This window comes from Penicillium paradoxum, assembly GCF_028828445.1.
Source record: "Penicillium paradoxum strain IBT 22861 chromosome Unknown utg000007l_segment0_segment0, whole genome shotgun sequence".
Classification (NCBI taxonomy): Eukaryota; Fungi; Ascomycota; class Eurotiomycetes; order Eurotiales; family Aspergillaceae; genus Penicillium; species Penicillium paradoxum.
The window spans coordinates 4,270,674-4,295,255 of NW_026643185.1; the positions used below are offsets into that span (position 1 = coordinate 4,270,674).

Here is a 24,582-nt window from a genome sequence, read left to right on the forward strand (position 1 = left end):
AACGATGGCCTTTAGATGGAAGAATTGGGATTGATGCAGAATTATGCCATTTCAAGTGACCATATCCGTTGAATCAGTGGATTGAGATCTGAACTTCGTTCTTTTCTAGAGTTCTAAGTGCTCAAAGGGTGAATCTTTCTGGACTATGTACTCGGTGGAGAGCTCTTTAGTCTTCTCCTCCTCCTCCTCCTCTTCCTCCTGCTCCTCTTCATCCTCTTCATCTTCATCTTCGGAACCGCGATTGGGATCAATGACATTCAACACGTCTTCTAGCCCAGGATGAATGCAATGCTCATTGGACAATTCTTCCAACTCCAGCAATTTCGGCCATAACGCTTCCGGTCTCTGATCATTCTCTCTGATTGCTCTGATTTCATCTGGGGTCATGGAATTGATGATCTCTGTCATTGTCTCTACAAGAGAGGAGTCAGATTGGAAGTGCTCTTGTATGTCACGGCCCACTTCATGGGTTGCAGATAGTGCGATTGTCTTGCCAATCTTGCGTAGCACGGAAAGTCCGTTGACGCGCGTCTGAGGGCTGGCGCATGGCCCACATTGATCTGCAATTGATTCGATGGTCTCGACGATTTCCGTGACAACTTCTTGAGTTACACCCCAATAATGATGCCCACTGCGCCTGGGGCCATGTGTGATATTGATCAATCTCCAGATAGACCTGGAATGATCGTCGAAGCTGAGCACGGTATTGCGCTCCTCCTCTTGGATGTCCCAAATAGCACAATTGATCATTCTCAGGACATCGGGATGGGTTTGCGCTGCTCGGATGAAGATGTCAATGCTAGCCTGCGGATCGATGTCATCGAGGTAGTGGACACGCGAAGAGACTTCCTCTGCTGAGATTTGTGGTATTCCGACTTGATTTCGAGTCGCATTGATGTGGGCTTCACCAAGCGTGTTGGATCGCGCGCGTTTAGCACTTTGAGGCTCAGTCATGGTTTGTGTTTTGTGATGATTCTGTATCTCCCAATCACTGAATGTGCGTACTGGGCTTCAATCACAGGTAGGATTGAGAATAGATGAGTCCTGGCGGCGACCAAAAGTAAATGAACTACCCAAATTGAAGGTGAGATTGAAGCAACTTCAGAGATTAAAAAGGATGGTGTCGATCGAGGGCAATGAAATAGAAAATTCAGGAGAAGCGGCTACGGACAGGTTGAAGGCATTCAATGTGATGAATGGCAAACAAAAAACAAATCTTGCTTTTTCGTGGGGCCATATCGCTTCGACGGACCCAAAATCCAATTTTTGCGTCTGTCTGAGCGGGATATAGCTGATAGCTGAGATAGACCCAGGCTTCTGCCACAGAGACTCAAAATACAAAATTACCCAATTGGGAAGAACACACTTGCACCTCTGCCAGGCTATCCTTTCGATTAAAGCCCTTCATTTCGAGATATTTCTATAACAGCCCAATGAAGGCTGGGACTTTAATGGTTTTAGGAACTCTTTTTTTCTATGTAATTGGTGTTTCTGGAGTTTGGTATTTCTGGCCGTTAATACTTTGAGTCTTCCTCGGCGAAATACAGCTGAGTTATACCCAGAATTCTGCCACTCAGTCCCAGAATTTCTTTGTGTCATCACTGATTCTGGGACTGTGTCTGCTTCAGAGGCGTGATCTCGACTTTTGTTCAGCCGCTTTTAACCCCTCTGAGCTTAACACCAATATTCTAGATCCTGGAAAACTCAAATACCCTAATCTTACTAGGGTCCTAATAAGGATATCTTAAAATGAAGGGCCCTAATAAGAAGTATAGCGCCGTAGAGGTGATAATGTGTGCACATGTTAGGTGTGTTTTAGTGTGGTCGTAGGTGACGCTAAGGCTGGCATGGCTCAGTGTGATTGGTCCAAGCGGATTGCAAACTCACCAAACATAGTCCCAAAATTCTGGGACTGAGTGGCAGAATTCTGGGTATCACTCAGCTGTATGCCGCTCTTAGCTGGGAACGAGTCCCTCTTGTTGAAGATATAAAGGTATGATATAGCATGTAGGGTTCAACAATGGGTTCAAATGATACTAGGAATAGGATCTCTTATGGAAGTATTGAATTGTCTAAAGATCTAGATAATATCTGCCTTTTCCTGCTATTTATGCCCCTTTGTGTGCCGAGGATCGGAGTCCTTAGTTTGGCCCCCAAAGGTGAGCTTTTCGGCAGAAAAGACAAAAAGGGCGTAGCGTTGATAATCCTGCGGATGAGAGAATCCTGCCTCAGGCATGGTTCTCAACACCTCTCGGCTACATGTATATACCATACCGCCTTCGATTTGTAGCTACCAGACACAGTTGTGATTTCCGTCCTAGTGTCATTGACAAGAAGCATGGTATGGGACAGGACACTTTCTCCATTAGCAACTGTTTATATAGAACACAATCCTCGGTGTCAATGTTGTTGATCGTGGTCATATGCCAAACCACCTGGATAACTATGTATGGACTCCACGGACAGACATGAGGCTGAGGCATATCCATAATGACAGCCTGAAGACTACGCCATGCTAGCAAGCTCTCTAAAGAAAGGGAGTATGGACATATTTCAAGTCATAATCTATACATTGTGTCACATTCAGGACAGCTGCACAATCACCAGCAGAGCACGCAGAATGCGAGATACGCAGACATCTAATATACAGATCCTTGACCCAGGTATTATCCCAACAGTCACAAAAAGTCTAATCTCGAAAAGAGAAAGCGCTGCGACTAACCGACAAACTCCAAAGTAAATGCAAAAAGAGAAATACAAAACCCCCACTGGATAGCTCCGCTTCCCTAGGTTGGGGACATAGTCGCTAGGACAATCGCAGACTTATAGCACACGGCACAGAACCAGCCCACCAAGCTTTTTCTCGACACACTCGCGGGCTTCCAGAATTCCCTTGTCTGTGGAGAGGTACAGACTCTCGCCCGGCGAGCGGATACCGGCCACGAATCCAGAATCCTCACCACGCACAACTCGGCGCAATCCCTCGACATCAATGTTGACCCGTCGGGTGGGCTTGCTGACCATCTTGATCTTGCCCAAGACGGACTCGTTCTGCCAGTACTTCAGGCCCAGCCACAACCGCCTTGATGCGACGTTATCGCGTGTTATTTGCTCAATACCTTCGACTTCATCGTTGGCTGCAGGATAACCGAGGATGCCGTGGGCTGGGGGAGGAGTCGGGCCTCCGCGGACCACGGAGGAGATGTAGCCGGAGTTTTGGAGGGCGAGGGAGAGCTTCAGGTGGAGGTTGCTGTTGGGGATGGAGGTGAGACCGAGACGGGCCTTGGTGGCATTGTTCAAGTGGGAGCAGACGGAGGCAAGGTTGACGAGAGACATCTTGATTTCGCGACGGCAGCAATTAAGCTCTACCGGCGGGCGTTTGGATAGGAAAGAAGGTGTTGATCAAGTTCGAAAAATTGAGAAAGACGGAACAACCGAATGCGCACAGGGAATGACCGAGAGGGACCACAATGGACAGCAATCTGGGGAAGCAAAGACACGGCAGGAGGTGTTGCAGCACCATGCGTTTGGGATGGAAATTTTCGGAGAAACTGTGCTTCCGGGCTGCGGACTTGGCCAAGTACCCGGTACTTTCCCGCACCGCAGTGGAGATATGTGACGGCTAAGTCCCTAGTACGGAGTACCATCTCATCACATCACATAGTTCGGAGATCCTAAGCGCCCGACTTGCATGGCGGTTGAAGCTGGTGTTTCACAGCCATACCCCTCAGTGGAAGCTATAAATATTAATATAGACGTAGGTTTTCCTTCTTTTCTTCCCCTCTTTTTGGTGCATCGTGTACTTTAAATACCCTGAATTAACAATCATGCCACCATCAGTGGGCGAAGAGCGCATTGTGACTGTGTGAGTTGAACTGACTTTCCCCGCAGATCAAGACGATGCGATTCTCGAGTTGTGTCTAACAGCCGAGATAGGTTCGCCGATATTCACTATTACTTTACGGAGCCAACTCCAAGGCCTTCACCATATCACCATCGATTTGATAAAGGCTCTTATGTTTATATTTACCATGACGCCGCTCAGAACAAGGCTCGGATAGAGATTGCCAATAATCCTGGGTGTCCAGAGCAGGATGCCTTTTGCGGGGGTTGAACACTGTTCATATACGCCACTCCTCTCAATTCCCGACTCTTTGTACATTAACAGTTGATGCACACTCACCCTCACCACAACATCAACAATATGCACAAGCTATCCCTCAGCATGAATGGCGTTTGCCCAGTGGAGGCCCAAGTGATGACCCGAAGGACTACCGCACCTTGCCCCGCTTGCATACATTGGATATCTACTTCTGGGCTCAAGACGATGCAACCGACTTCCTGGACGCCGCCGTCCGCGTTTTAGCTAGTGCCCAGATCGAGACAGACCGAGAACCAGCTCCACAGCCACAACAATCCATGAGCTCCGTAGTCGAACAACTCGAGAGCATCGCAGTCTCAGACCCGGCCTACCAAAATGGCCAAACACCCAACTCACGATCAGAACCCATAGCCACAGCGGCACCAGTCTTCCCGGGTCCTCCACAAACCAGCAGCTTCCCTCCACCGCCTCCAAGCGGCCCCCCAGCTGTCCAACAGTCAAGCGCCAATTCTCCTGCCGAGGAAAAGAGAGACTCAGCCAGCTTCGCCCCGCTCCCTTATAACCCGGCTGCCCCGGCTGCCCCAGAGCCTATCCAACACCGAGAGAAGACACCGCCACCAGAGGACGGCATGAATGGCACAGGCCTCGCAGCCGCAGTTGCAGCTGATAATGGCATTCCTTTTACACCTCCGCAGCAATTAATCGGAGGCATAGGAGGCGTGAGCGGATTTGCATCCCCGCCCCCGTCGAACCCAGGATTGCAATACGCCGGCCCTCCAATTGCAGGAGCACCATCATATGCATCTCCCCCACCAAGCGCAGGCCTACAACATTCAAACTCCTTTTCCACTCCCCGCTCCTCACTCAGCAGTCCCGGAGTTCCCGCTGCTTCGTACTCGCAGCCGTTTGCAGGTGCACAGGGGGCTCAGCAGTATACCGCCAGCCGACAGAACTCGATGTCCTTTGCTCCGCCGCCGCAGGATCCTAACGCCCATCTATATGACCAGCAGGTCTATGGCGGTGGTGTTCAAGCCCAGCCGCCCCCGCAGCAACAGCCTGGTGCAGCGGTGCCGGTAGGGGGATTCTCCAACTTTACGTATGGTCAGACTCAGGCGCAGCAGCATCAACGTAGTGGCTCTGAGTATGATATTCATAGCCAGTTGTATCGACCCACCGAGGTGGAGGCAAGCTCTCATTACCAGAAATATGCTCAGAAGGCTATGAAGCATACTGGACAGCGGTCGAAGAAAATGGAGGATAGGGCGGAGCGATTGGAGGGTGGTATGAATAGATTCTTCAAGAAGCTTGAAAGGAAGCTATGAAATGGTTTTTCCTGGGCGGAAAGCCTGAGATTCTGCATGATTCTTGTCAACGATTAGGTCACTATTAGCTCCATTGTTATTATCTACACGCACAGCCTCTCTGACAAACATCTCAAGTATGTGCTACCTAAGATACAGCTGGGAAGTCGATAGTAGGAAAGCTTTCAGGCCCCGCTTTATTGATAAATCAAGATGCTATGTAAATTTGACAATGCCCCTCAGCGCTAAGGATAATATGCCCACAAATTTGATACAGAGAATGCAAGAGAGAAAAAAAAAGGCCAAGAACAATCACACAACCCCGAACACTGACAGATATGGATATGCTAGCATAGAAGTAAAGATTCCCTGGCAAAAATAAAATGATGGAAAGGCCGAGAGCAGGCCCTAGAAAAAAGAAGACGAGGCTCACACTTGGTGATGTAGAATGGAAGAGACAAGGGTATGATCAAAGAAGATTAAAAGTAGTCCTAAAATTTACCAGAACCGGAGATAGGCAAAGTCAATGTCGAATGAAGATGGTGTATTTCTGATACACAGACGCTTAGTTCAATGCTAGGTTGGCAATATCGATGGCAACGTTGCTCGACTCAGCCTCAGATGCCGGCTGCACAGCAGGGGCAACTTCCTCAGTGGGCTTCTCCTCAGCAGCGTCGGCCAAAGGCTCGGAAACGACGGCCTCCTCAACGGGGGCGGCATCGTCCTGTTCGGGCGCGTCGGCTTGAACCTCTGTTGGTTCCGAGGTCTCAGACACCTCAGGCTCAGCTGCTGGAGCATCTTGCTTCTCAACAACCTCGGCTTCATTGGCAGTCATTGGGACAGAGGTTGCCACGGGTTCAGCGGCAGTCTCTTCGGTTGCGGTGGCGGCCTCAGCGGCCTTCTCCTCCTCGACATCCTCGGCGATGGGCTCAATGGAGGACTCGACAGGGGCATCCGCCTCAGCATTGACCGAAACCTGGGTTTCGTTGGACTCAATAGGCTGGGCTGGGACCTCCGTGGCATCCTCGACTGAGACCGGCTCGGGAGAGCTTTCAGCAACAGCCTCCTCGACGATCAGTTCAGGCACCTCAGCCGACTTCTCGGTTGATTCAGCAGAAACGATGGTGGTTTCTGGGACGACCTCCTCAACCTCAGCAGGAGCAGTGATCACTTCAACTGGCTCGGCGGCAGCCTTGGGCTGTTCCTCGGCGACAACTGGGGTGGACTTCACTGCGGCAGGCTCCTTCGGGCTGGACTGGATAGGCTTCACAGCATTTTCTTTCTCACTTTCCTGCTTCTTCTGGGAAGGCTTAGCAGGTTCCTTGTGCAGAGTCTGGGACTTCTGGCTTTGGAGTCGAAGGGTGCTGCTCTTAGGCTTCAACTGGGCGGCGGCACGCTCTGGCACCCTCCCGATTGATTGCCTAGGGGCCTTGGTGGCGGAGGCTGCCTTGGTAACGGGCTTTGCATCAGTCTTCTCCTGGGGGTGGGACTTGCTAGCAGAACTGGCAGTTGGCCGCATCATTCTCGCAAGGAAGCCCTCATTGACTGGCTTAGCGCTCGGGTCGTTAGCGGCCTGAGCGGCCTGAGCGGGTAGCGAAGGGCGAGAGGACTGTCTGCGGACACTGGACGCGGGAGTAGTAGTCTGCGGCTGACTTCCGGATGCGCTTCTGAGACTTGAAGGCTTCCTTGTCAGCGTTGATGTGGCGGTAGTAGTGCGGGTGCTTGGAGCACTCGTGCTACCTAGCCTATTGGTAGATGCCTGAGCCGGCGCACTGCGAGCAGGTCTAGATGAAGATTTGATTCCAGTCCTGGTGGATGCACCTGCAACTGGCTTTGCAGTATCTTGGGCCGTTGTCGGGCCACGGGTTGGCCGGGCTGTGGGCTTGTTATTCAGCGAGACACGGCTCGGCTTGTGGACCAGAGAGTTGGCACGCTCCTTGGCCACTTCGCGGGCAGTGAGCTTGGGGCTTGCGTTGCCGGTAGAAGGCTTCGCACTAGCCAAAGAGGCAGTGGTTGCCGAATGCTTGCTTGCCGCACTGCGGGCAGAGCCAACGGAAGAAGGCTTTTTCTTGATTCTTGCCGGAGAATCTAGCCTCTGTGAGGAAGTGCCCCGGCTTGTCGGCTTGGAGTCTGCGGGAGAGGGCTCTGCTTTTTTTGGTGAGGTGTTTCGCAGCGGAGGTGCAGTCTCAGCATGTATCGCGGGGTCCTCCTTGGCAATATGATTTGATTCATGTTTGAGTTCGATATTCGGTCGACCCAGAGCGATTATTTGTCCCAGAGTCGGGTTCTGTGTGTGATCCAGAGGACTGATCGGGGTAGGCGAAACCGCACTCTGCCGGCCAGCTTCCACATCCCCAGAATTGATTGTCGGTCCAAACATTCCAGAATTATCACTGCGTCCATTTGTTTTCTTCAACGGTGAGGCAGGACCGGAATGAATGATGCCGTCCACGGTGACAAAACTGGCCCGCACCTTGGACAGCTGCTGAGCCGTTATCGAGGAGTCTGACGCGGGAGATCGACCGCGAGATGGCGGGGAGGCGATAGGGCTCTGGCCTTCGAATTTCGCTAACAAGCTACGCACCCCAGGGTGGTGAGCATTGTTATCGGACATGGTGGCTCACGGGGGGGGTATGAGGGTCGATCAAGGGCATATGGAATTGAGGGGGGGGATCGGGCAACGCGTCTACCGAGCACAGGGGTGGTCCTGAAATCGGCTTAAAACGGCAGTATGGTACAGTGTCTAATCGGATAGCGGCAGAACCCACTGCATGTTCCCAGAGGTGTTCAGGTTCAACGCGTCAAAATAAGGGAGAATGCGAATGAGACAACTATGGAAGGCAGCGGGTGTGAAGAAAGGGTTGATCCAGAAACTATTACATACATACACGCTAGTCCAGGCTAGCGTATCTAATAGGCTAACGCCTTACGTTGTCCTATTGCCCATATAGTGCTCTGTATAGAGAAACCCCTGGAGTTTCAGGGGTTTCTCATTTCTCTGTGACAGGTGACCTCATTTGGAGTCCTGAGCTCATTAATTTACGGTTCTGGTACTGAAACCCCCTGGGCTCTGAAACATTCCACGGCTTCTGGACACATTCCAAGTGGAGCAAGAAAGGGGCATTGGGTGCCTGAGGCATGATTCCCGATTTAGTGCGAATTTCTTCGTTTCAGGTCCGATCTGCTGGTGAGATGTTAATTGAATGTCCATGTATCCGACACAAGAATGCGATCCGGCAACTTAGGTATTTCCACAATTGAAAGCTAAAACAGTGTACGGAGTACTCCGGAGTGAATATCTAGGTACCTGGGTATACCGCATGGCTCTATGGGGCAGATGAGGAGATCACTTGGGTCTGAGGGTAAGGCCTAGAGACATGTCTGCGCGAGTCTCATGATGGATACCCGAAATACCCACGGGGTACTCCGTACTCCGTCCATAGATCGGGATATGTGGCTTTTCAATGGCACATAGCACGGATGAAAGACGAATTCAGCACAACCGAATGTCTCCATAGAGAAGTGGGGATAGCGCAATGTCATCTAGAGTTATCTACCTAGGTACTCCGTAGAGCCATGAAAGTTGTAGGTCAAGAACTATGTCCGTGAGATTGACTCTTCCTCCAACCTTGGAACGGAAGGAAAGCAACCACCAATGAGAGGCGTGTCCGTTCATCAGCACGTGACAGTACCATATTCTGCTATCCAGAGCTCCCCCAACCTCCTGATGCCGATGTGAGATTATTATTCAAGATGATTGGTGTGCCTTGTAGCAATAGCTGGTCCCTCTGTGTCAAACGCCGAGTCAAAGTGTGCAGGCTATCGATCTGGGCCCTGGTCAAACGCACCGCCGATTGACAACATCACAGTGTGATCAAAGGCTTGCTGATTGTGCCAAATGCGAGAAGTATGGACAACGTTGCCCTGGATATGACCGGGGCTTCAGGTTTGTGACTGGCCAGCCGTACCGGAATCGACCGGAGTAACCAAAGCGCCAATATCACCAGTGATTGATTGAACTTTGGGTATTCAAACTTCAGCGATAGGAAACAAGTGATCCGAACCAACAAAAAGGGAAGGGTCAAGGTTGTGATAATCACAGCGCGACGACCAGACTCGGGGAGAACTGATCGCGATTTCACCGCAAGCCACCCAACAAGACCGCATACGTAGGCGAATGTGACAAGAACAACAAATCCAGCTTTGCCCAATGCGAGCATGTTTATATATCCACCCACCACTGCTAGGACGGTGGCCAAGTTCATAGGAAAACGGAAGAAGTTTGGAGCGAAATGGGTTATTTTGGTCCATTTCGGCCAGAACCAGTTTCTCCGGATTGTCCTCTGTTCGGACACATATGCCAGCATCGTTCTTTGACCAAAAGATTTTTTCCGACATACCACCGCAACATGATCAAACTGATCTCAAACAAAAGGGGCGACAGGATCCAGGTACATCGTGGAATTGACTCATCCGAGTTTAGCGTGTATGACTCGACACTCAAAAGACCTGTGGACGAGTTGAACCTCAAAAGTCAAGTAGAAAAATGGAAATTGAGATTTTTGAGTTTAGTGAAGCTGTGAGAAAAGGCCCTACAACATAGAAAGCTGGAAAAAATCATTTGCATTCAACTTCGCGATAACTGATCCGTCTGGGAAACAGCCGTCTGTCCCATGTCCCAGACGCAGGCTTGAAATAGACCAGGAGACTTCGGAATGATGTGACAGCCAACTATAGCACCTCCTTAACTGGAACCGAGATTAAGTAGACCCCAGGCAGAGAATATCATCTCACCATCGTTATGCCATCAACCCTAAGTATGTACCTGCGCGGTAGAAAGCGGCAGTGGGTCCGAAGAATGAGTCGTAGCTTCTCCGGACCCCGGAGTCATGCCGGACCAAGGATAATCCGAGCACGTATACAAAAGGGAATCCTCCGATGACGGCGAATATCGATTTCAAGAAAGTAACTCTGCAAAAAGTTTACCAAAATGGCTGCTGCTGCCCGGACACTTCGCATTGGTATAGTAATCCAGGTTTTGCGATTCCGTGGTTTGGCAATTGACTGACATGACCGGAAACCTATAGGTCTCATCCCCGGAGACGGTATCGGACGGGAGGTCATCCCGGTGAGTAATTCCAAAATGACATGGAAGGCGAACCAATTGACTAATTGAGAATTGTTTGATGTAATATAGGCCGGTCGTCGGATTCTTGAGTCCCTCCCCTCATCTCTGAACCTCAAGTTCAGCTTTGTCGACCTCGAAGCCGGCTATGACACATTCCAAAAGACCGGAACCGCTCTGCCCGACAAGACCGTCGACACCCTGAAGAAGGAGTGTGACGGTGCTCTGTTCGGTGCTGTCAGGTAAGATGCAATGTTCTTACTGCAATATACCTGTTCCCGGCTGACAATTGCTGCCAACCTCAAGCTCCCCTAGCACTAAGGTCGCCGGTTACTCATCACCCATTGTCGCTCTCCGCAAGAAGCTCGACCTATATGCCAACGTTCGCCCTGTCAAGACTACCGCTGGCAACAGCAATGGTAAGCCAATTGACTTGGTCATTGTTCGCGAGAACACCGAAGATCTGTACGTGAAGGAGGAGCGCACTATCGAGGGCCCCGACGGAAAGGTTGCCGAGGCCATCAAGCGCATCTCCGAGCGCGCCTCTTTCCGCATCTCCAACATCGCCGGTGAGATTGCTCTCCGTCGCCAGAACATCCGCTCCTCTTCCGCCATCTCTACCCGTGACCAGCCCATGGTTACTATCACCCACAAGTCGAACGTGCTCTCGCAGACCGACGGTCTCTTCCGCGAGACCGCACGCAAGGCCCTTGCCGCCGAGAAGTTCTCCTCCATCTTCGTTGAGGAGCAGATCGTCGACTCCATGGTCTACAAGCTCTTCCGCCAGCCCGAGTTCTACGATGTCATTGTCGCTCCTAACCTCTACGGTGACATCCTCTCCGACGGTGCTGCTGCCCTTGTTGGCAGCTTGGGTCTGGTCCCCAGTGCCAACGTCGGTGATAACTTCGCCATCGGTGAGCCCTGCCACGGCAGTGCCCCTGACATTGAAGGCCAGGGTATCTCCAACCCCATTGCTACCATCCGCAGTGTCGCTCTGATGCTCGAGTTCCTCGGCGAGGAGAACGCCGCTGCCAAGATCTACGCTGCTGTCGATGGAAACCTCGATGCTGGTCAGTTCCTTACCCCTGACATGGGCGGCAAGGCCACCACCCAGCAGGTGTTGGACGATGTCCTGAAGAGACTGTAAGAACAAAAATTGTACATGAGTCAAAGTTCCTAGATCATGCTTAGAGATGAAACCAAGTTTAAATTATCTTTCTTCTTGCACTTACAAGTGCACAATTATTCAATCGCAAGAGACAACAAGCAATGGTGATATCGACTCGTCCCCGTCTAGATTTGCGCCATGTCTCCGGCTGGAACTTGTTCCATGTCAAATCGTGATCTATCACTCAACATCGCTAGCTGATGATTTCGACTCCCCCCAGACTTCCCTAAACTGTCACTCTCACTGCTCTCCTGCTTACTATTCCCTTTTATGTCCTCGGTTTCTGGTATAACCACCGAGAATAGTACAGCAAGATACACTCGCCCAGTGGAGACGTCCTTCAGCGTATACCGCAGCTCATGGTTCTTCTCCTCCACGTATTTCATGACATGTAAAGTGAACGCAGGAAGACGGACAGAGAAATCTATCACCACCATCAGCCGGAGACTTCAACCTTGCGATCAATAAGACATAAACACATCTAACTCACCGTTGAATGCCAGATATGGATTTCCAAAATCAGCAACATACATCCTCCCAGGTTCAAACTCGAACTCTTTTCGATTCGCCTCATTCTGAAAATGCTTCCTGCGTCCTTCAACCGTGTCGGGGATATTGAATTTCCGACGCGTCTCAGCAGCCTCTTCGCTATAAGCACCCTCTTCAACCACCTCATCATGGAGCTTTGGCACCTCGTCGGATTTCTGCTCTTTATCCCCGATGCGGAAGAGGTCCCATGAAGCTAATGCTGGGCTATATAGGTAGGGCTTATCGGCGTAGACATCACCATCTAGGCCTGGATCCATGGTCCATTTGACCATCCGCAGCGCTGCATTGAAGCCCGGGGGTAGGAGGTCGCGGATTGGGTGATCAAAGTCATTTCCAAAGAAAAGGTTGTTGCCATTGACCGGTTCTTTGAATATTATTGAGAAACATATGGAGTACAGGTCTTTATTGTGCAGAGGATGGTCGAAATATGGGCTCGTGGTTGGTGAGTTTTCGGGATAGCCTGTTTGAATAATGAACTCTGCTTTTTGACTGGATAGCTGGAATCGCTAATTGTAAGGCCGGGGTATTACCTGTATAGTCTTGGATCCGCACGCAGAGACTTATGATAGCGTGCTCATTTTCGATTCGGATTGTTTTGCCATTTACAGGTACCACTTGATGAGTCTTGAGGTCGTAGTCTGGGCCTGCCGTTACCTTCAAGCGGCGCGTGTTGGCTTTGTTGTCTTCGTCACCCATGTTTGGAGGTTGGTGGGAGAATAGCCGATATCTGATTGGGAAGAAAGCAGTTGCCGGAAATATGTTAGAAGAGTGGCCAAATCTGGATTTCCGTCTTCGGGTAGACTTGACGCTCAACAACGTCATCGTCGTGGGAACATTCAACTATCGATAAGCATCGACAATCAAGCGTCTATTCCTCACTATCCCAATGCTAAATAAACACTGATCTAAGTCAAATCCTTTTTTGTATAGGTATGCATGCAAGGATGGCCTCGTATAAGATGTACTGGCTGGCCCCTGTTCCTTGTTGTTGTGAGTGAATTTGTCTATACTGGTAAAGAAAGTGACAGTTCCTTCAACGAATGAGAGGTAGTGCTAAAAATGGACAGGTCTAGCCTTGCAATATGGGAACCTCTCCCCCTATCTTCATCAAAATACCGATTGGTCTCTGAGCTGATGCAGTCATTCAGCCCTGCTCAGGTGGCCCCCAAGTCGAGGTACATACTTACTTTGAAGTGACATCATGGCCCCCAGAAAGTCCCCGGCCTTCAATTTGATTGGTCAGAGCGGTGCGTTGCACCCAAAGCGGCTAGCTGATATTAACTATAACTCTAATTTATACGAACGCCAAGATCTTGCGCCTCGGGGCAGTGAGATGATTCCCTCTCGTATGCATTGGTGGACACGGGCTATATATATTGACCAAGTCTCCCCTCGAAGTATTCTAGTCTGACGGATCATAGGATCATAGTTAACATCAAAACAACGCCTTGAACCCTTCAATTCTACATATTCAAAACAATGGCTTCATCTAATATCCATCAACCCAGTCAAACATCTTCTACTTCCAACAATCCATTTTTGGCCACCGAGTCAAAGTCAATGGCTTCACCAAATACTACTCCGTTTGATCAGACTGCCCTCAAAAGCTCCGCCTTCACAGTCGACTTCACATGGAAGAAGTGGATGGGCGTAGTCTCTGACGCCAACAAACCAGGCTCAGACCCCCTGTACACTATCCACTTCCCATTCAATGTGTTATCCAAAAATGCGGCCACCATGGTCTTCAAGCAAGCTTCCAATGAAGAAGTTATTGGAAGTGGAAAGCTGAATGTTGTCTCCATCAACGCTAGCTACGAACTACATGGACAGAAGGCCCACCTTCTAGCCCAGAAACGCTGGCGAACGGTGTACACACACCGCTCGCTCAACTTCTCCGACACAGACTCTCCAGTCACAATGACATGGACCAGTGATTGCGGATTCAAGAACTGGGACTTTGTCTGTGTCGATGAACAGCAGATGCCCGTGGCAAAATTCACAGCCAATGCCTGGGGTGTTACCAAAATTGGCAAGATTGAATTTATGGGGTCCAAGGCCGATAATAGAGCTGCGCAGGAAGAGATCATGGTTACAGGAATCACGCTGTTCTATTGCATGATGGTTCGCTGTAATAATATTTTCAATTTGTTTGGGGCTATCTTTGCTCGGCCGGGGCATAAGCAACACATTGAGCCCCAGGCCAAGACTACGGCCAGCATGGATAAAGCTTCGCAACTTGCTTGATCTAGATGGAGTTTGAGATATGACTTTTGTTTTGTGATTATAGAGATACCATTTATTTTGTTTTTGCAGGATTCAAATTAGTCCACGACCAAATATCAGCCATGTTTGGGCTATACATAGCCTATACTTATAATCTGTCTGGGCAGCTTATAATGACTTTCCTGCCTATCACGTCTTTGTCTAGATCGATCCTGCCTTTCACCATCCTCGCCCATCAGGCCAGCCACTAGCATCAGGCCCTTCTGTATGTTGTTCAGATGTACGTATATTTAAAGCTCAAACGCAACAACTTACAAAGAACTCAACTACTTGAATCTCAAAGGCCTAGCTTTTACGTTTGGGGGACAACTATAACTATCATAATCTTCTGGCCGAAAAACTTATTTCACTCTGACGAGGGGATAGCTAGGCCAACCAATCATATGTACATTGTCAATCTCTTCCTCATGCCCAGAATCTTGTAGTCCAAACAGCCATGTTGGATAAATCATACATCCATTACATCTTGCTGCAAGAACTCAATGTAGTATCCATCAGGATCTTGCGCGAAAGCAATTGGCGCGGCTAGAGTGTTCCAGAAGTCTTTGTTGCGGCCTTTTCCTGAAAGCTCAGCGCCAATAGCCCTAGCGATAACATCGCTACTGGCCTCGTCTGTCTTGCCGGGATATTTCAACACCTTGTATCCGGACTTTTCGATATGTTCCATTGCGGCTGCGATATCCGGGATAGTAAACATAAGCTTGATGAATCCAAACCCAGGGTGGGTATCTGAATTCGTGATAAGTGGAGGAGAAGTCTATCAATAAAATCATTTGTAAGCATAAGCTTCAACAGCTTGTTCAGAACTGTAGATTACCTCCGACCAGATAAGTTCAATCACTCCTGAACGATCAAGACGTAGTCCGGGATTTTCCTCTCCCTCGGGAACATAGGCCATAAAGACAATAGTAAATGTCTCTACTTCCATTTGTTGAAGGACAGTTAATCCCAAAACATCCCGGTAGAAAGAGATGGACTTCTCCAAGTTCGAGACTCGAATACCGGATTGGTGAAAGACCCAGCCTTTGTGAACTGATTGAGCGGGTGCGGCCATTGTGCTGATATTGATTGGTCTTCACGAAGATTGATGTAATGAATTGAATGTGTTGAGATAATGACAGAGATGTGGTTGAAGGGTTTATATATAGTTCTTCTACTGGGCTGTATACAGAACAGATGCCGAGGGGCCAAGCGTGTTAGGAGGTCTTTTACCCAATTACCTCATATCCACAAAGGTTGGTTCTCATCACGATCCACATCCTCTCCGTACTCCGAACCCTACATTACGCTCCCCCACCCGGTTATGCGAAGCTAAAGCTGCTCCCAGCCAGTTTCCATTCATCATCAATGGCGGGGCAAGGGTTTACAGGCCTGATCTTCACTTTACCTAAAACAACTAGTTCTTCTATTTCCTCAGTGGGACAATGATCATCTCGGGTATCACGTCTGCATTGTGACAGCAGATAGCCTCTTGTCCATCCGTGGGCCTTCCGCACTGCAGCTGGAACGATAACCTAGGTTCCAAGACGCCTCAAAATGATCATCCCATAGTCTTCTCCGCATTGGCCTTCCCCGCTTTTTAAGTTAGTGTATGTAGTTAGAAGAGCCGATTCTGTGCCTGCCAAGCTGTAAATCTGCGAGGGGTACATCAGAGGCATCGCACGTGCGCAGTCCCTTGAGGCGCTCCCCGGATTTGTGACTCTGCCACCGGCGGGTCCGTCGCGGGGCTCACGCGCTTTTAGTGACTACCTTGCGAACAGAACGGTACTAACAAGGCACAACGAACCGGAATTGAAGAGCATCCAACATGATTTGATAGCCCGCATAGTGACTTGGTTAGATAATATCGCATCGAGTGAGATTTGTTGCTCAATTGAGAATCCAAGCCCTCACGTACGACTTCCCTGCGTCAAAGGAACGAACGAGCCTGGTGACAAAAGTTCGATTCCCACTTGGTGATTCTAACCTAGGTTAAACCGCACTTAATTCCGGTTTGATGTCGGCGTTCGGTGTGGTATGAACAACCTTGGAAGGTTCCGGGGCCGATAATGCGGGGGAGAAATGGAGACTACGCTAGCGTTTCCGGGCATCGAATCTCCGATTCAGAGTTACGGTTCAACCGGCATCTTCCGGCGTGTATTATGGAACCATGATGACGGAGATAACAATATGGTAGGGGATTGCACTAGCTATTTGGAAATTGGGAGGGGTTGATGTAATGGAAGCGGGGGAGGTTAATTTACCTAGGTAGATACATCCGAATATTACATTTAGGACTAATATACATCTTCCAATCAAGAGAAGGAAACATCCCGACCAAGCGAGCGGGCAACCCAATAACCAATTGCCTGTCGAACAATGTTGTTGCTCGCCCAGTTCCGGTTCGGCTGCACACGATGGGCCATCATGACCATGAAGGTATCTGATGCGCGGTCAACGACAAGCGTCGTACCGGTGAATCCAGTGTGGCCTCCGGCTAGCATGTTGGCCATAGGTCCGGAGAAATAATGCTGGTTAAGCTCGAACCCGATGCTGTGCTCATTTCCAGGGAATGCGGTATTGAAGTTTGTGAACATCAAGTCTACAGTCTTGGGCTTCAGGATCTGCTTGCCGCCGTATGTACCGTTGTTCAGAATCATTTGGCAGAAGATTGCCACATCCCCAGCAGTGGAGAAGAGACCAGCGTGTCCGCTAACACCATTCAGAGACCAGGCATTCTCGTCGTGGACGGTTCCGCGCACCGGCTGGGGACGCTGAGGCTCGGAGTCCCCCAGGACTTCGATCTGGTACTCTGTCGGTGCCATGCGCGAGTAGTAGTGGAACGAAGGGGACTGATTGTTTCCTTTGTTGAAGAAGGTGCTGGTCATGCCAAGTTCGCTGGTGAACGCATGGACATACCTGTCAAATGGAGTTCTGGTGACTTTCTCAACCAAGAAGCGCAGGTTCATGAAGTTGAGGTCTGAGTAAGTGTAGGTAGATCCGGGAGAATTTTCAAGCTCATACCCAATGACAGCGTCGACACGCTGCTGCATGGTCTTATAGCTTGGATCAGTCAGCCCAGGAAGAGGATCAGGAGCGAAACCACTTGTGTGGGTCAACAGCATCAAGACAGTGATGTTCTCCTTTCCATTAGCTGCGAACTCAGGCATATAGAAAGCAACGGTCTTTTCCAAGCTCAGCTTTCCCTCGTCGATGGCCCGCAAGGCTGCAACCGCCGTGAACACTTTGGTCAGACTAGCCAGGTCGTAGATGGTGTCCATCCTTGCTGGCATCCACTCGTCGGCAGGAAGCAATGTGCCCATGGAGTCTGCATACAGACTCGCATTTCCAAAGGCAAAGGAACTCACAATAGTCGACTTATGACCGACGATAACGGAGCCTCCGGGCTGGAGAGGATGCACCTCGTTATGCGAAGGTGATCCATAGTTGGCAGGGATCGTGTACTGGGTCAAGTTCCTGGGCAGCTCTTGAAGCGGCTGAGCCAGGAGTCCCACTGACTCTGGAGAACCATGCTTGAGAAGTCGATCTGTGGCACTGCAAAGCGAGCCGTAGCTTGCAATGAGGCAAATGGCGGAAGATTTGAATTTCATGCTTGTTCAATCAAGTTGAATTTGGTAACACATTTACCCCAATGGCCTTCACAGAGATATATACACACTCGCTTCCCCCTTATCTGGTGACTGAATACGACTCAGAGGGGTAACGGTTTCATTTTGATTCGGAAAGGATCTGCCCTGGACAAGGGGTAGCACTCCATACCCCACATCCAGCGTTTAACAACACAGCTGGTATCTTCGGACCAGCGAGGTAGGTATTTCCGGTGGAGAGACACCGGCCCCGCATTCAATCTAATGCCCAGTGCGTTGTTCCGAACAGGTGATGGAGATTCGAGTGATTATAATAGATCCGAGGGAGAGAAAAGAAGCTATGTCGTAGGTACTCTGCACATGTGTGTAAGCTAAATATGAAACCGACTAGAAGCGCTCCGTTGCTTAGATCCAAACAAAGTAAATAAACGAGAGCGTGAAATTGTGCGCTAATTTGTCCACAAAAATTAGGCCGAATCCGACGCGGGCTGAATGTCGGCCGAGATCGGGTATCGCCGAGCTGTCATTACTTATTGCTCTTCAGGAGTTCCTCAGTCAGAATCCCGATACCACTATCCACTCGGCGTTGCTTGCCCCGCCCGACTTCGACATTCACAAAACGTGCGTTGCTGACGGGAGTTATGGGCTCGCTTTCGCCTCCTATTGTACTGGCCCCATCTGACATGAGATCGTCCGATCTCAATTCCCAATTGGCTGCGCGAACCTTGGCTCTCCGGCGCTCCAGGTTTATAGTCTCCTTCATATAGGCAAACGATCGCTCTTGATCTGCAGTCCACTTGTCCAGAAGCTCACTGCGAGCTTCGACTTCTTGCTGAAGTTGCCCTTCAAGGCCGGTATTGAGGTTGTGGAGACGCTGTATCTCACATTTGGCGTCATGCAATGAAGTGGTGAGGTCTGAGATGCGAACATTGAGAGTGCCAGTCTCTGCTTCGTGGTTTTGAAGTTGACTATTATTCCGCTCAAGAGTCTCGATAGTTCTGCCATGTTCTTTCTCAAGTAGCTCCACTTGAGCCATCAAGTCGCAAGCTCGAATCTGATTACTCTTGACTGTTTCTTCCAACTCCCGGATGCGAGCATCAGTTGCAGCAGCAGAAGCTTTGGCTGAACAGAGTTTTGAACGTTCATAGGCCACTTGCTTCTTAAGCTTGGATATCTGCCGAGCGTAGTCTTCCTTTGTAGCTGTGTTCTTCTTTTCAAGGTTGTCAATAAGTGTTTCAAGATCGTTCACTTCATCATGGTATTTGTCGAGCGCGGTATTCAATCTGTCAATCCCAATGGCCTGCTCTTGGCCTTCGCTCTCGAGGGTTTGCATTCGCACCCGAGTGTGGAGCATATCACTAGCAGAAGATGCGATCGAGTTCTCAAGTCTGTCAATCTTACTTGCGGCTGTCTCATATTTGTGTAGTAAAGCGTCAAATTGTTTCCGCAGGGCTTTTTCTCGGCTGAGGGAGCCGTGGTGGTAATGGCGCTCTGTCCCCAAATCCTTCGCCAATGACTCGACACGCCTCACCAGCGCACCTAGGGTGGCCTTCCCGTCCTCAAGACTGACGTTGGCAGTTTCACCGGGCAGAGCACGTTCAAGCTCAAGTCGTGCCGACCGGAAGTGCGTCCGCATGTCAGAGATTACATCATCGACGCCCTCCCCCGAGAATCCCAAACTGGAGCATTCTTGGGTGGCATCTTCAAGAGCCTTGGCGGCACTTGAAGCACGTAATAGGGCATTCTCCAAAATGTCTATGATGTTGTCGAAGAAATCCGATGGTGGAGATGACTGGCGGAAAATGCTATTGATTGTAGGTTCATTGAACCCGGAGATGCGTGATCGACATGCATCGAATAGATTCCTCTTTTCTCGCCTGGCAGCTTCTAGATCCAGTTCCAATGAATGTATATCAGATGCTTCTGTATTGGCTGAAGGTCGCATTCGAGTAACGGATATCGGTGTTTGTGGTTCGTCTAATAGCATCAAGCTATCAGTAATCGGTCGATTATGACTTCGAGTGCCACGGAAATCAGGAGAGCTGGATACAATGACAGCACTGTCGCTAAACATGCATGTTGCTTCATCTCCACTCATAGAGGTAGCATCATTATTGATGCTACAAGTGGAAGCCATTGGTAATTCCTCGCAAGATCTGGGTGTTGCGGGTGCCATCCAATAAGGCTCAGCCAGTGACGCTTGGTGGTCGAAGTCCAGTCCATCTCGTTTCATGGCCATGAGCTCATTCTTCAAAGAATCACGTTCCTGAAGCAAAGCTCGCATAGTCTTTTCCATATTGCTTGCCTCGCGCTTTTCACGCTCAATGTGATTGATCTCATCGCTCAATCCAATGCGCCGAATTCTCCTCTGGGTACGTGTATCCAAAATCTGACGCAACGGAGTGAACTGGATTCTTCGCTCGGTGCTTGTTTCGTCAAATGGTTCCTCTGGGTCATACGACCGCTGGAAACGAGGGGTTGGTGCCGATCTGCGCCGGGCTTTGCGGCTAGGCGTACGTGCTCTGGATTCTGGATTGAATGATGTACGGCTCATCGCTGGAGTCAATCCGGTTGATCCAATGTCTGCGTCATGTAGCAGTCGAGGACCTGGGTCGGAAAACCGAACTTTTTTTCTCGATCTCTTTGGTGTCACACAGACGGTTTTTGGTTGTTGGTTGAGATCGGCATTTTCTGTCACTGTTGCCAAACTTCGTCTAGTCCGATGGGAGATTGGAGACTGGCTTGCCGAGTCCAAGAGTGTACTCTTCCGTTTTCTTCCTGACCGAGTGATATCCATAACAGATACAGAGTATATTAGAACAACGAAAGTCAAATCAAATCAATTGCAAATTGGACTCGAGGTTGCACGAAGATAGGGTGACAGCCTACGCAGGGACAGGTGCTTATAAAGAGAAATCTATAGATCACAAGTTCGGGGGTAAACAAACAAAGTGGGGCTCTACAAGCGGCACCCAGACGCGTGACTGGGGAATGTTCTTGCCTATTCGGGCGATAGTAAACAAGATGCTTCTTCGGGCGGTCAGGTGATAGTGTGACACGTGATGCTGCCGTGATCTAAACAAACTGAACATACACAACAAACCCAACAAACGTGAAACAAACTCATTATGTTTGGATGCAGATGCATCGAGGTCTTCTATCGAAGATACGAGGCATATTCCGTACATATGTATCAAATACATGCAATAGGGTTCAAGCTATGCACTAATGATTTGCATTGTACAATATATGTACCTGGATACTCCGTACATGACTGCATTAGGTGGACCACTCGGAGTTGCCAACTGGAGCCACACCGCCCCGCCACCTGTGATCATTTATCTTATCGATAGCTTCCAAGCCCAGAGCACTCCAACCTTGGAAGGTTAGCTCCATTATGTATTGCTCAGCTCCAATCCGAACCCTGCAAGATTGGGCACACTGATTCTCTTCCCTCCTTGGCCCCCCGCGTCTTTCCATCTTCACTGCGTGACCCTGTCATGTTTCCTCCCCGCCAGTGATGTCATTTACGATACTCTGAAGAGGCTCAACCGTTGATCACCCTATTCTTGCAACTATCCCGGTGATATATCGGCAACCAGGGCAAAATGGCAAGCATTGAATATCCTAGCCAGGTATGTATCATCATTCTCTAGATACGAATCACCGCGGACTCATGGCACTATACTCACACTGCGCTGATGCCACAGGAACAAGATGACGATGGCCTCAACGACCAGCTTGTTGATATTGAAGAGCTTTGGGTGGTTGATCAATCGTCACTCCTTGAGAAACTGCCCGCAGAGATCATTCAATGTATTGCATCTTATCTGCCGGCTTCAGACCTCGCCTGTCTCGGTGTCACTTCCCGGACCCTCGCTGATCACGCATACAATGACTTGTTATGGGCCGACCTTGTGAACGAGAGACTACCTGTTCGTATCCAACACCCAGGCCCCTTTGGGTCATTCCGTCGCCTTTATCTCGCATACCATCCCTGTTGGTTCATCCCTCAGCACAAAATCTGGTTTGGAGACACTGAACACATGGGCACACTGATCTTGGCGCGATATGATAATCATCGGGGTGTCATCGAAGCATATAAGATCGTTGCAGATCGTGGATCTCCTAAATTCCAAATCTGGGAGTCGAACCCAGAAGTCATAGTCCAGTCTTTTGATCCCGATGTCCATTTGTGGTTGGATGATTCAATCTTGTTTCTCAAAGACCATAATCCCTCTTCTCGAACTGCTCCAATCCAGTCCTTTGAGCCAATGTCAGAATTCAGACGCATGCCCCTGGCCTTAGAGGCTCACCATATCTACAGTGCGCTTTCCTTTTGTTCTATCTTCACTTCCGAAGAAGAAGAAGCGGTCGGTCCGGATATGATTTGGCCACCGCAAAGCATCCCGAGCAATGCACGTGCGCTCCGTGCCTCACGGTATTTTCCCTCGCCGATTCCGAAAAACATGTCGGATTTGTCCGAGCTGTGCTTCCGTATCAGGGAGTGGACCCCCTCGCGGCTTATGTATTCACCGGTTCCAAATGAACGGATAGTGACTTATTCAACTCTTGATCCAATCATGTACACCCCCACTGAAGAGAAGCCCTACCAGGGGATTTGGGTTGGAGACTACTCAGCCCACGGATGTGAATTTCTTCTTATTCTTCAAAAGGACGTGGAGGCTGTAGTAGGTGATGAGGGAGAAGAACTGACAACTAGGGATGCTCAGCCTGAGACTGAGCCCGACTCTCAGGAAGAAATTGGACAACGAGGCCGATTGGAGGCCATCAAGCTGACAGGCGACCCCAATGTCCCTCGTGGCCAATTCTCGTTCATTGCCGAAGACATCGGCCGCAGAGGCTTGGTCGGTGTAGCGACAGATGAGCCTTTTGCTGGTGCCCGTATTGTGCGTTGTTGCGGTCATTTGGCAGGACTTGGCTTTCATGATGGTAAGCGGCCAAACCAAATAAACCAAAGAGTATATTCTAACATGAGATTGCACCAGAAACCTTTATTGACTCCAAACTGATTCTCATTTCCCCTGATTGCATGGCTCACTACTGGACGGAACTGGGTCATGTCTCATATTTCCGCCGTGTGGACGTTGATGCTCTGCTGCATACTTGAGTGATGTATATTGCACTGCGGATTTTATCCTGTTTTGTTCCTTTGATTTATTACATACCCCATCCATCTGTCTTATTATTTGCATTCTATGTTCATTGACTCGTCTGGTGTATGACAACAATCATTGTAGACTGGGCCCGGTATTTTTTCAAGTATCCGTCAACGTCTTTGTTCCGATCACTTCGGCTTTTCTGGCTGTAAGATTCCTGCAGTAATAATATCAATGACCCGTCGATTCCATTGGACCTCGAATTTACCTGAGCTGTGAGTTATTGAGGAACTACCTGCTATCATCATAGCCGAGTCTAACAGCAGTTGTTTCACTCCTTTTACCGCGCCAAATAAGTCCAAAGAATGTTCCTGTTTTGCCAAATGTGATTAGGCTAGGTATTCATTATACGAATGACACATACCTAGTGTGATGGCTGATTGGTGGATGGATGCATGTAAGTATGCATTTCACCGCTGATTTTGTGCTCCCATCTGGATCAATAGTACCGACACATCCGTCTTGAATACATGGTAATATAGTAGTCTTTTATCATTTGCTAGCTGCCATGGGAATTTTTTTCCAAAAAAAGAATGGGCAGGTTTCATTAAGTTGACATGGCATATGTTCGTGTCTCCAATACAGATGCGGATACGCAGAGGTTCTGATCGTGAGTTGTGAAATTTCCTTACGGAGCTCTTCCTATGAACGGATTATATTAACAAGATACTACCAGCTCGTGGAGTGGGTAGTACCCGATGAACAATCGTCACTTGTAGCAGAGGTACTGATCAAAAGTACATGTAAGTTTCCCCGTTATCAAGAGAAAAAGCACGCATGGGAGAAAACCAGCTGGTGGGGATGCCCAGTGCTTGTTTCACAGTCTTGATAGCCAGGGCTGGATGTGCGTCAATCTTCTCTCGCTCTCATTAGTTGGTTTCACTCTTGAGGACACCTTCACAGTCTCCTCGACGCTTGATCATGAGCTCCACCTTCTCAGTCCTAAACCCGTCTGTTATATACTATCTTTGATCCTTTATCTCCTATAGCTCCCGATTAATCACGGTAGTCGAACTCGTCTTAAAAAGGACCTTGGGAGTTTTGTATCCGCTTACATTTTTGATGACGGGCCAGCCAGTAGGGCCATATGGGGTATTTTACAGAATCGTGGGTTCGTGCATTTGGAAGTTATCTCATTTCCATATTCTACCAGGGTGGGAGTCCCTTTCTGAGACAGAAGCAAAAGGCCAGGTCCGCCGGCTCAATCTCATCTTCCAAATTCGAAAGGCTTCACTCTCTTCCCCCGGGCCCCCGGCCTCACCTCCCTCCCTCCCCGTGTAACCAAAG

General features: G+C 49.4%; 12 protein-coding genes across 12 annotated transcripts; 5 read left to right on the top strand and 7 right to left on the bottom strand.

Moving 5' to 3' along the window:
- Positions 1 to 105: 105 nt before the first annotated feature.
- Positions 106 to 954, bottom strand: N7457_009102 (uncharacterized protein; the record flags this gene model as incomplete). Its single annotated transcript, XM_057180145.1, has 1 exon — positions 106 to 954. One exon carries the CDS (start codon positions 952 to 954, stop codon positions 106 to 108), a length of 849 nt encoding a protein of 282 aa, XP_057028531.1.
- A 1,869-nt stretch (positions 955 to 2,823) lies between these two features.
- On the bottom strand, positions 2,824 to 3,336 carry N7457_009103 (mitochondrial 37S ribosomal protein uS8m; the record flags this gene model as incomplete). Its single annotated transcript, XM_057180146.1, has 1 exon — positions 2,824 to 3,336. One exon carries the CDS (start codon positions 3,334 to 3,336, stop codon positions 2,824 to 2,826), a length of 513 nt encoding a protein of 170 aa, XP_057028532.1.
- A 491-nt stretch (positions 3,337 to 3,827) lies between these two features.
- N7457_009104 (uncharacterized protein) lies at positions 3,828 to 5,424 on the top strand (the record flags this gene model as incomplete). The annotated part of the gene is made up of 3 exons (XM_057180147.1): positions 3,828 to 3,865; positions 3,937 to 4,109; positions 4,169 to 5,424. 3 exons carry the CDS (start codon positions 3,828 to 3,830, stop codon positions 5,422 to 5,424), a joined length of 1,467 nt encoding a protein of 488 aa, XP_057028533.1.
- A 544-nt stretch (positions 5,425 to 5,968) lies between these two features.
- Positions 5,969 to 8,017, bottom strand: N7457_009105 (uncharacterized protein; the record flags this gene model as incomplete). Its single annotated transcript, XM_057180148.1, has 1 exon — positions 5,969 to 8,017. One exon carries the CDS (start codon positions 8,015 to 8,017, stop codon positions 5,969 to 5,971), a length of 2,049 nt encoding a protein of 682 aa, XP_057028534.1.
- Positions 8,018 to 10,393: 2,376 nt separating this feature from the next.
- On the top strand, positions 10,394 to 11,675 carry lysB (homoisocitrate dehydrogenase lysB; the record flags this gene model as incomplete). The annotated part of the gene is made up of 4 exons (XM_057180149.1): positions 10,394 to 10,424; positions 10,491 to 10,531; positions 10,601 to 10,770; positions 10,835 to 11,675. 4 exons carry the CDS (start codon positions 10,394 to 10,396, stop codon positions 11,673 to 11,675), a joined length of 1,083 nt encoding a protein of 360 aa, XP_057028535.1.
- A 146-nt stretch (positions 11,676 to 11,821) lies between these two features.
- On the bottom strand, positions 11,822 to 12,941 carry N7457_009107 (DUF1769 domain-containing protein; the record flags this gene model as incomplete). The annotated part of the gene is made up of 3 exons (XM_057180150.1): positions 11,822 to 12,120; positions 12,187 to 12,726; positions 12,776 to 12,941. 3 exons carry the CDS (start codon positions 12,939 to 12,941, stop codon positions 11,822 to 11,824), a joined length of 1,005 nt encoding a protein of 334 aa, XP_057028536.1.
- A 783-nt stretch (positions 12,942 to 13,724) lies between these two features.
- Positions 13,725 to 14,489, top strand: N7457_009108 (uncharacterized protein; the record flags this gene model as incomplete). Its single annotated transcript, XM_057180151.1, has 1 exon — positions 13,725 to 14,489. One exon carries the CDS (start codon positions 13,725 to 13,727, stop codon positions 14,487 to 14,489), a length of 765 nt encoding a protein of 254 aa, XP_057028537.1.
- Positions 14,490 to 14,976: 487 nt separating this feature from the next.
- Positions 14,977 to 15,582, bottom strand: N7457_009109 (uncharacterized protein; the record flags this gene model as incomplete). Its single annotated transcript, XM_057180152.1, has 2 exons — positions 14,977 to 15,285; positions 15,346 to 15,582. The coding sequence occupies 2 exons, from the start codon at positions 15,580 to 15,582 to the stop codon at positions 14,977 to 14,979; spliced, it is 546 nt and encodes a 181-aa protein (XP_057028538.1).
- A 1,240-nt stretch (positions 15,583 to 16,822) lies between these two features.
- On the bottom strand, positions 16,823 to 18,118 carry N7457_009110 (serine hydrolase domain-containing protein; the record flags this gene model as incomplete). The annotated part of the gene is made up of 1 exon (XM_057180153.1): positions 16,823 to 18,118. The coding sequence occupies one exon, from the start codon at positions 18,116 to 18,118 to the stop codon at positions 16,823 to 16,825; it is 1,296 nt and encodes a 431-aa protein (XP_057028539.1).
- Positions 18,119 to 18,641: 523 nt separating this feature from the next.
- On the bottom strand, positions 18,642 to 20,669 carry N7457_009111 (uncharacterized protein; the record flags this gene model as incomplete). The annotated part of the gene is made up of 1 exon (XM_057180154.1): positions 18,642 to 20,669. The coding sequence occupies one exon, from the start codon at positions 20,667 to 20,669 to the stop codon at positions 18,642 to 18,644; it is 2,028 nt and encodes a 675-aa protein (XP_057028540.1).
- Positions 20,670 to 21,723: 1,054 nt separating this feature from the next.
- On the top strand, positions 21,724 to 23,246 carry N7457_009112 (F-box protein; the record flags this gene model as incomplete). The annotated part of the gene is made up of 3 exons (XM_057180155.1): positions 21,724 to 21,750; positions 21,826 to 23,068; positions 23,125 to 23,246. 3 exons carry the CDS (start codon positions 21,724 to 21,726, stop codon positions 23,244 to 23,246), a joined length of 1,392 nt encoding a protein of 463 aa, XP_057028541.1.
- Positions 23,247 to 23,881: 635 nt separating this feature from the next.
- Positions 23,882 to 24,576, top strand: N7457_009113 (uncharacterized protein; the record flags this gene model as incomplete). The annotated part of the gene is made up of 4 exons (XM_057180156.1): positions 23,882 to 24,019; positions 24,060 to 24,245; positions 24,285 to 24,402; positions 24,449 to 24,576. Coding segments are annotated over 4 exons (570 nt in total), but the record flags the coding sequence as incomplete, so codon positions are not given.
- Between the last annotated feature and the right edge of the window lie 6 nt (positions 24,577 to 24,582).